The 10,449-nt window shown below is 35.5% G+C and overlaps 1 protein-coding gene across 1 annotated transcript in view; it reads left to right on the top strand.

Moving 5' to 3' along the window:
- The first annotated feature begins 1,193 nt into the window (after positions 1 to 1,193).
- LOC141397896 (dynein axonemal heavy chain 5-like) overlaps positions 1,194 to 10,449 on the top strand; it is a 30,281-nt gene continuing 21,025 nt past the window's right edge. The window contains exons 1-4 of the mRNA XM_073974805.1: positions 1,194 to 1,385; positions 8,610 to 8,669; positions 9,631 to 9,768; positions 9,833 to 9,992. Coding sequence (XP_073830906.1) covers positions 1,281 to 1,385; positions 8,610 to 8,669; positions 9,631 to 9,768; positions 9,833 to 9,992 — 463 coding nt within the window. The 5' untranslated portion in view covers positions 1,194 to 1,280. The remainder of the gene's footprint in view (positions 1,386 to 8,609; positions 8,670 to 9,630; positions 9,769 to 9,832; positions 9,993 to 10,449) is intronic.

Raw genomic sequence — 10,449 nt, 5'->3', positions numbered from 1 at the left:
AATCCAATATAGAAATTAACAATCGGTGGGAACAAAAAATTGGGGTTTTGACCAGGAAAATCAATTCCTCAACCACTATGCGGCTTAGGTTAATGGGTGTTCATTTTCCTACCAAGTCTAAACTTCTATTCAACTATTGAACCCGCTACCATCAGACATCTGATGTGGCTGGGGGCAGCGCAACCTGAAAACGTAAACCGTATATCCGGCAGTTTTCCAACCATCACTACCCAAATCTATTTTATTTTTTACTTGATTATTTTATATCCTTTTTCTGTTATTATCTTTTCTTTTTCCGCACTCATGTCTTTTCCCGTTTACATCTCTTGTCATACAGGTTTCTTTCACCCCAACTCTACCTCTTCCTATAACTTTTTGGATGATCACAATGGACCGGAAGGTCTCCGAATGACGCAGTCACAGTTAGTGGCTGCACATCTCCAAACCTAATCTAACCTAAATGGAAACCAAAGAGTAACGGTAGGTCATGTCATAATAATGATAAGCCACACAAAAACTTCATTCTAAATCCATCTTGCGGAAGATAATTTCTTAAAATTACAGGTGCGTACTTTCTGATGTGAATATTTGTATTCTACAGAAAATTTCCTGTAATTTGATACCCATATTGCCTATGTTCAAAACAATTCAATATAAGAACGTTCAACTGGTCCACATTCCCAATTTACATTTTACCGGAGGTATACTGAAGGCATAATCAACAAGATGATATGAAATTATTCTCTCTCGTAATAATCTTCATCACAATCCATGCTTTTACAATGCAAGTGTTTTCTCGTTAACAACAACAGGGATGTGTGTGTGTGTTTGTTACCTTACATTTACTCAGTTCAACAGACAGCGACCATTTACACACACAAAGTCTCCAAACTGATATACATTTGGTAGCAAGTTGTTTATTTTAGCAACATAACAACCGGTTACTAAGCGGTTACAATTCAAACTGCACTATTCAGCCATATAAAGTATCCTCCTGCAAGGAGCACACAGGCTGGCTAGCAACTCTTGTTTATTTTTTCACAAATTCATTACACAATCGGCAGCCCTTGAAGATAGACGGAAAATAGTAACTTGAAACCAAAGAAAAATTAATACTAGAAATTTAAAAATTGTGATAAAAATTTTAAATTTTGTGAAAAGTTTGTTTTTTTGCGAGAAAAATATCCTCTTTTTGATTTTTGTGGATATCGAAATTCTCTGTAACGTTTTATTTTTGTTCTTCGAGCAACTAAATTTGCAAGGACTTCATTTTCGAAAGGATGTTTGTCCATAAAAATACCAGGGCACAATTTGCACAGCATGCTGCACAAATACGCAATGAGTCCAGTTCCGAGGAGGAGGAAGAAGAAGGAGATTTACTCCAGGTGATAAGAAGAATATTGAATCTTTTCTTAAAATTTTGCAATTGAAATTCATTAATGTTACGCAATCATCAAAGTGTCTTCCAGCAGGTTATGTAATCAATCATTGAGTATCCTGTCAGCAAGCAGTTTGAGCACGCCATCTGTAGGACATTTTTTGTTTAATCGATAACTGATGTTGTCGTTGGAGAGAGAGACCCAGTAGGAAATTTATTCACTCAGTAGTGGTGATTTGCAAGGATGTCGATAACTTTTGCTGATTGTGGTGATTTGCTTGCGTGGGATTTGCAATGTGTGCGGTTGTGTGTGAATGAATGGATGCATGAACGCGTGTGTGTGTATAAAGCAAAGTGAATTGTTTATGATAAACAGAGACACAAACAGGACATTAAGTCACGAAATGAAGCAAATTATTCTCTGGATAGAATAGAAATTCATATGCCTCAATGTGAATTTTTAGATATGTAAGTTCATGTTCGATGGGCTTTATGGTATTTCATAATTACATTAAAAAGGAACAACATTGTGTGAAAAGAGAACGTGGCAATTGTCACAAGGATGACTAATCAAAATGAAGCATCTCACTGTGGGTATTGGACTTCTTTGACATCTTCAGTATTTAAATAAACTGCCTTTCTTGATGCCATTTTTTTGTCTAATATAGAGTGACTGACCCAAAGCAATTTTGTCTATCACATCCTTTTGGATTATCCTACATACAGCGATTTTATATCAGTGTAAATTTTGTGCAAAAACATATTCTATGAACGCCTACAATAAGCATATGACCGCTATCCAAAACATAACATTAATGCCGAAATTCCTCATTCATCAAGTGAATGCGGTCGATAGACAACGCGACGATATATTTGGTCACTTGATCGTCACCAGATGAAGTCACAAGAAAGCTTGTTTATCGTGGTGTTATAGAAGAAAGAGACTTACCGTGTGTTCATTATGACCCATACATGAAATATATGGGAGTAGGTGTTAAGTGTGGAATTGTCGGGTTAGATGTGCTTAATGTATATACACCGCCGAAGAATATCTATGGCTTGCGCCACATACTTGAAATTAATTCTCTGGCACTAAGGAACCCAAAACCATCATCAGACAGAGTGTCAAGTCCTGCTTAACGACCAGAAGGGGACAACGCTATACACGCAAATTGACCAAGACATTACCATCTTCTCATGTTGGTTTTTCGAATTTCTCCGGAGACTTCAGGCAAACAAATTGTAGTGTACCAATCAGAATTAACAGTTTTGCCGAAGAAACATGCGACCATTTGCTATGAAGTGCTTCTTCTATGAACAACGTTGGCTCGCCTTCGAAGAGCCCCAGGGTTGATTGTTGTTTTGTTTCGAGCTCATACGCATAGATCAAAGATTCGTCTATGACGCCTTTTTTGAACGATTATCAAATTGTGCTGGATCTAAGGTGAAAACCCCATTTTTGCTGCCAGTAGTGGAATTCTGTAACTAATTTTTTGAGTTACCGACAAAAATCGGTAAAATTAAAAGGAAAAATTTGGATAAAAATAGCAATAAAAATTGACAACGCTGTTGCTATCGGTAGGACTTAGCGACAACTTTATTTTGGTTGTTAACTTACCGAAAATTGTCGCTAATTACCGAAATTATAAGAATTTTAATTTTACCGACTTTTGTCGGTAACCCGAAAAATTAGTTACAGAATTCGACTACAGGTGTTCATATAATATCAGAAAGTTATCGTGCAGCCCTCGTAACAGAAACCTGAAAAAATGGTCCGTCCCGCTACTGAAGCAAGGCAAGAATGTTAGTAGAGGTGATCATACAAGTCAATTTCTCTTCTGTCGAAGTCCTTTAGACCTGTAGGTGCGATTCTCTAACACATTTTTCGAGTTACCGACAAAAATCGGTAAAAATTAAAAGCTTATAATTTTGGTAATTAGCGATATTTTTCGGTAAGTGAGTGACGAATAAAAAGTAGTCGTAAAGTTCTTCCAATAGCAATGAGTTAGAGAATCCCACTACTGATATCTCCGGATTTGTTTAACGTATACATTTCTACTGCATAGATATCGTAAAGTAAGTAAGTCGCGGCGTCGGGTCCTATCGTTAATGACAAGTGGATTTAATGCAGTTCTTGCATTTAAAGAATATGAAATTATTCGCAGCTAAATCTAGTGTTCATCACTTGGGCTGCTGAATGAGAGTCCATATGAACATATTGGACAATTGATTCTAACCACTAACTACGGGGTTTGAATCTATCGAAGGTCTTCGACACCGACATAGAGAAAAATCTTCATCCAACCGTGTTTGGGACGTTAGATAGTCAGCTCTAAATGATTGGATGCCAGCAGGGTTTAAAAGCCAGCATCTAAAAACATTAGCATTAGCTGTACACTTCAACTGCTACACAACATTGACACACACGGCTAAATAAGCAACCGAACGCATATTTATTTTTGTACATTTTTGCTTATTTCGTTGTTTACGCCTAATCTTTTTTTCGTTAGGCATAATCGACAACCACGCTACATATTCAGCAGTCGGCTGACCATTCGTCGCAGCGAATTAGCCAGAGAGGATGTTTTTTGTCATTAGAGTTGCCAACGCAGTAATAAAAAAGATGTCATTTAATCTCAAAATGCTCCCATCATATGATAGAACCTAAAGAATACTAATTATTATTGTTTAAAAATAAAAAATATATTTTGAACGGCTTCACCAAAAATTCACATGTCCTTTGAACGAAAAAGTGGAATTAATTATATCGTGATTTTGAATGCATTACACTGGTAACCCTGATCTCAAAAACAATTGTTTGCTGAAAACGTGGCTAAGCCGTTGAAACTTTGTTGCTTATTCTCTTTTCTAATACTATGTGTAGATCATGTGTGCTGCAAAATATGAGTATGCGTGTGCGATGCTTTTTTATTAAAGCGACAATATCAAATAGCATCAGCATCGCTAGCAATATTTTTGTGAAATGTGTTGCTACATGTTGCCGTTGTTCATTGTTGCTAAACATATTTTGAAGAAATGTTAGCAGGCAAAGCTGCAAATATTCGGTGCTTTTGCTAATATGGCGTTAGCATTTTAAACCCTGGATGTCAACCATTTGTAGAATTTAGACGGAATTTAGATATCGTAGGGTGATATGGCTTCGGGTCCTATCGTTGATGACAAATAGGTTTACGCAAACATACATAGTAGCTCATTCAGTGCAGTTCTTCCAACTAAGGATAATGCAAATATCCGGCAAAATCGGTAAAATTAAAATGCTTCCGCAAAACCTATACTTGGGTACCAAAACCTCAAACTAAAAATACCCAACGAAAAATACGAACAAAACGGAAAATACGAACGTAAAGCTACTAAAGAGAAGAACGGGGCAAACAGAGCAACCCTGCATTCAGCAGTACGAGTGGAAGTAGAAACGTTTCTGGCCTAACGATGAAAAGGCGAATATTTACCATCAAAAATAGTATTATTGTTTTCTTAACTAGTCTCCAGCATGATTTATACACTTTTTCATGCGCTCAAACCATTGTTGAAGCACTTTTTTCACTCCTATTGAGACTCCTCCAAACAGGGTTTTTGAACGCTTCAAAAGCATTATCTGACACGAAAATCGTTGACCACGCATTTTTTCTTGATGCGCAAGAATCAATTCCACGTTTTGTCCAGTCCAAAATCCTCTGGTTTGAAGCGATTTGTGAGAGCTCACATTGTCGTGGTGCGCAATGATTCGTCTTCTCTTGTTCGTTTTTCGAATTTCTCAGCAGACTTCAGGCAAACAAATTGTAGTGTACTACTTAGAATTAACCGTCCTACGTTCCTCAAGCCGTATAGTAGTCACATGGTCAGTTTAACCGAAGAACATGAACAACTTTCGTTGAATTTGACTCGCTTTCGAAGACCCAAAGGGTCGATCCCTTTTCTGTTTCGTGCTCAAAAGCACAGATCGAGGATTCGTCATCTGGGAAGATCTTATAAATGTCGTTTAAAGTACCGCGATCGTTTTTATTCACTACTTCTTTGCACTAATCCACAAGAGCTTTTTTTGAGCGATTGTCCAATTTTGCTGGATCTAACGTGCAAAGTGGGGTTTTCAAGTCACAAAACACTTGGTCGTATGACAAACTGTCCTGAATACGTTCAGGCTAAAAACAAATACAAACTACTTAGGCCATGTTAGCTCGATTAATTCAATTAATTAGTAAATAACTTTCGTAAATAATGGCCTTCGTCCTAGAAAGACAATAATAAATAAAAATTCAGAGCAGAGCCCGGCTGCCACGGCTGAGGTTTGAACCTGGGTCCTCTCCAACAAACAGACAATGTTGTCGAGGGCATTACAATTCATGAAGGAAACCCACCTTCGATTACTTAAACCACCAGCGAAACAATCGTAGCATATTGGTTGGGTGTGTGGTACTTCGCTGGAATTCATTTTTCAACTTTCATAAATAATGGCCGTCGTCATAAAAAGACAATAATAAATAAAAACTGTCAAACTTTCAAAAAAAAAAAAAAAAAAAAAAAAAATCAAATGTCGCCTGGCAACAGGTGGTGTTGAGGTCAAGTTCCGACCACAAGAGACCTCTTTATTTTTTTGGTGATGATCGTAAGGGGTGAAATGAACAAAAACAACAAATTCTTATCTTATTTTGCAGCAGCTCTGGAGGTCGCAATGATGGTCTGATCGGCACAAAATTTTAAGTAAGGTTTGGGTCTACGACAAAAAAGATGGTCAGATAATAATTAGCGGATTAAATGAACCGAAACTTGTGTATGAAAATTGGTAAAATTTTTAGTATAATGACTATATATTTATTCCCGGAAGATATGTTCCACCTCTATAAGTTATACTTAGAAGAGCAACTCTTGCCCTTTCCATTGATGCCAAATATGTTGATATGCATGGTCAGATAACAGAGTTTCAGCCATATATATTTACCGGATCCACAGTTTTATTTGTTTGTAGCGTAACCATAATCACGCTAGAGGACGCATTTATAGTTCTATATCGACAACATTACCCACGAAGGAAGATGCTAATAATTGTGGAATATGATCGGATAGTACTTGGCTGGTGAAAATAATCACATGGTGTTAAAAATAGCCAAGTTATATTTTTGGTGCTTATTTTAATTTATGCAGGACATATTTCGGTAAAGTTGCTTAAAAATATATAGGGAAAAGAAATTTGGACGTTTCCATTAATGCAAATTAAAGTAGCGGTTAAATAACGGAATTGCCAAATATATGTACGGTTGAAACTGCAATGCAGTTATTCCATTATTAATTTTTTTGAGGTAATCTCATCCACGTATCTGAAAAGTTCAGTTGAAGCCATTGATCTCAATTTGGCATTTATTTAAAACCGCACAGATCCGTCACTTTTGCATCATCGATCGGATCAAATAGATTAAAAGAATGGGACATTTTTAAAACTTTTGCAAATGCCTATATATTTTATTTTGCAAAGCACAAAGGACGTTTTACATATAAGCACCACATATAATTCCAAGTAAGATATACGACAATAAAGAAAACAATACAAAATTGGAATTTTTTACAAATTTTGCAATATGCGTGGTATTTGTACACATACATCACCACAATTAGCATTAATAAAAAGGAGTCCACATTTCATAATCAGTACGCTTATAAAGCAAAATAGCTGTCAATATACATTTTCGTTGCAAAATAAATAATTAAATTATTAAATAGTAATTATAAGATTTTTATGCAAAAGTCCGGTCCTGTGACTCCGCCAAATATCATCCGATTATCCTCCAAAGTTGTAGGCTGCTCCTTTGCAATGTACCCCAACCATGGACGACGTTTATAATTATATCTAAAATACATTAGCTGTAGTATTCATCCAATATATATTTTTTCCTATGGACTTACGACCTTTTTGTACTCCAATTTCCACATTTTTGACCCCAAAATATTTTCAAAAAAAGTTCGTATATAAAAACTTTAAAACCTTTTTCTGCGTGAGGTTTTTTTTATCGAATCTCCTTATAATTAAGATTTTATCTAATCTTAGGCAAAGGGTCATCAAAATATGATACAGGGATATGAGGTTGTAAAAAAAGTCATAACCCTAATGTCCACCTTCGAACTCTAAGATTTGCAAAAGTATTACGATACGCAAAGTTTGGACAAACGCAGTATCCGGTTCCATAGCTGTCGTACGCATCAGCCACTACACATGGTGGCCATTTTCTCAGGAAGTATGGATTTGCCCTGGAAAAAAATTATGCTGTTGTGATAGGGCCAGTTGGACAGTCTTTTACACTAGACTGGTTTTAACTCAAAGGGAAAAAATCGATGTCGTATTTTTTATGCGGCACCCCCCATAATGTGTTTAATTTTATTAAATTTTATGATAGCTAAAGTTTGAGCACAATCGGAATATGTAAACAAGTGTCACTGGTGTCTTAAAGTTTCCATAGTAATTTGTATGAGGCCAAAGGTGAATCGTCACGAAATTGCTCTAAAGGACACATTTATTTATTATTATGCTGAGGGTATAATTAGGGACCTGTTCATAGTACATTTAGGTTCACAATTACTGTTGTTGGCTTTTTTTAATTCATGTAGGCTTTTGCTCGGAAACTTCTTGTTTTTATCTAGGCATGTGTATCTTTGGAGCAATAAAAGGACCTGTCTACGTTGTTGGGCGGTGCTTAAAAATGCCACTGGCTCTAAAAGAAGGGTTTGCTGGCAGACACAACTAGTTGACAATGCAAATGCTAGTAAATGCAAGAGTAACTAATGACTTTATTTATATTAAACATAACGGTTCTTAATTCTACATATATTTGGTTTAATCTATTCTTAATAATAACAATACAATCCTTAAAACTACAGCTGTTAATCAGCTGATCTATCTAACCTACTAAAAGATGATCAATATTAGGGTGGTTCACATTGCAATTTTTTCGTTAACTACAGTCATAGGCTAAAGGTATTACTTTTATTTTTTTTAATTTAGGATTATGTTATAAATGATATACATTATTTTATTTTTTTTTAGTTTATTGGCTTGAGGTAATATTTCAGTCGGGAAGAACGACTGATCCTTTTTTACACTTTCCTTTGAGCTTAGGTCCGAAAGTTCATAAATTTTATAGATAAGACCGAAAATAAGTCTTCTATATTTCGATTAATACAATAATTTGATCATACTAATTTAACCAATTCAACAATCTTCCAGAAGAATGGTAGTAAAAGTAATAAGAACAAACTGGAACGGGTGGTTGTTTCCTGGAAAAAGGTACAAAATCTTCCGAATAATTGATGTTCGTTTTTGTTAATTGGCGCACAAGGTACAATCCAGAAGTATCAATCTGGATTCGAAATAATCGATTGGCTACATCGATTTATAAATACACCGGGAGCTTTTGAATGTTTTGAAAATATATACTTAAATTTACACTAAAAACACTAAACATTTAAAATGTTCAAGTTTTTTGTACTTTACTTGAACGGGCACCCTAATACTTATCTAAATAACTTTTTTAATATTAATTATTTTTTTATATTTCATAACCTTTCACCAAACGCATGATTTTTTAATTGGCACCTAAAAGAGGAGTGGGTCAACTCATACGTCATATATTTTTGTTGCCAAAAATGCATTAAAACTTTTTTACTTATTTATGATTTTTAAGAATAACTGATTATTTATTTATTTATTTATTATCAAAAACAATTGTAAGGGTTTGAATTACCACCATCAACTATATCATCATGAGGATGACGTGACGCAATGATCTGATTTGAGTTGGCCTGCTACCTTAAAAATTAAATTTAATCATTTTGCTTGCTCTAAAATAGAAGGAATTGCATTTTGATCCCTTCTATGGTATTGAGAAATATTTTCTAAGTATTTTTGTAATCCATTTTTTAACCCTACTATCATGGTATAATTATACCATGCCTACTATATTGGTAGAGTATTTCAAACTCGTTTGTTTATGTACTTTATAAAATACACCTTTGTTTGTTGTTCTTGAACGAAAATATTTTGAATTTTGAAATTCGTTTTGTATTAAGAAAAAATATGTCTTTTTTGATTTTTGAAAAAAAAAACATTTCTACGAAAACATATCCTTTCCACAACCTATTCTCTCCAAAATCCATGCTGTAAACTGTGTTTTATTTGTCCCCCCACCCACAATGGATAATAAACTGCAAAACTTCGCAAAATGGCTACGGACGCTGACGAAGCACAGCGTCGTCGTGAAGAATGTGAACGTAAAGCCCGTCGCGGGGAAATGGATCCCCGTTTGGAATTCACTTTTCAACTGCTGATCGATGCCACTCAATTGCCGCGCCATCAATTGATGGATTATATTTTTGAGGGTGATATGGTAAGGAGATCTTTTTGGAAGTAGTAGAATAATTAAACATTTTTACAAATTTATTTTTTCACAGTTGGATGAAATCAATCAACTTTTCTTACCCAACATGAAAAATAAGCTTTTGTGGTTTTTCCAAGAAGTTGATGAGCCTGAACCTCAACCGGTTCAAGATCCCAATAAGCCAGGGCCTTCTCGTTCGGGTATGACTTCGAGTACTTCGAAGACACCACAAGGTAAGCTAGCAAGAAATTTCCCTTTCATAACACATATGTATGTACATTAGGCCGGGGCGATTTGAAAACCTTAATGGGCCCTTCGCGTTTCTGATTCCTGGGATTGAACTGAGCAAAAAAGTCTACTGGACCATATGTCTACGATGAAAATCGAGCCTCCCGATTTTGACTTTAAGTTTTTTATCTACGTTTTTTTGACATCTTGGCATATAACAGCCAAACCACTGAGATTTTCGAGCCAACACAAAGACAAAAATTGTAGCCAAGACAGTAATTAAAAACTGTCTAATACATCGCAAAAGCATTGGAACGCTTTTTCAGGCAGTTTTGGTCTTGAGAAGGTGCAAACTTTTCGGAAAATGTCGATAAATGACACTTTGCTACAAAAGTTGACCAGAAAAGTATTCAAAGTATTGGCTAAGTTATAGGGGTTTAAGTCTGAAAAAGCCCACAAAAA

The sequence above is a fragment of the Musca autumnalis genome, unplaced genomic scaffold (assembly GCF_047663935.1).
Source record: "Musca autumnalis isolate F117 unplaced genomic scaffold, ASM4766393v1 scaffold_1, whole genome shotgun sequence".
Taxonomy (NCBI): Eukaryota; Metazoa; Arthropoda; class Insecta; order Diptera; family Muscidae; genus Musca; species Musca autumnalis.
This window is presented reverse-complemented; position numbering and strand designations above follow the sequence as displayed.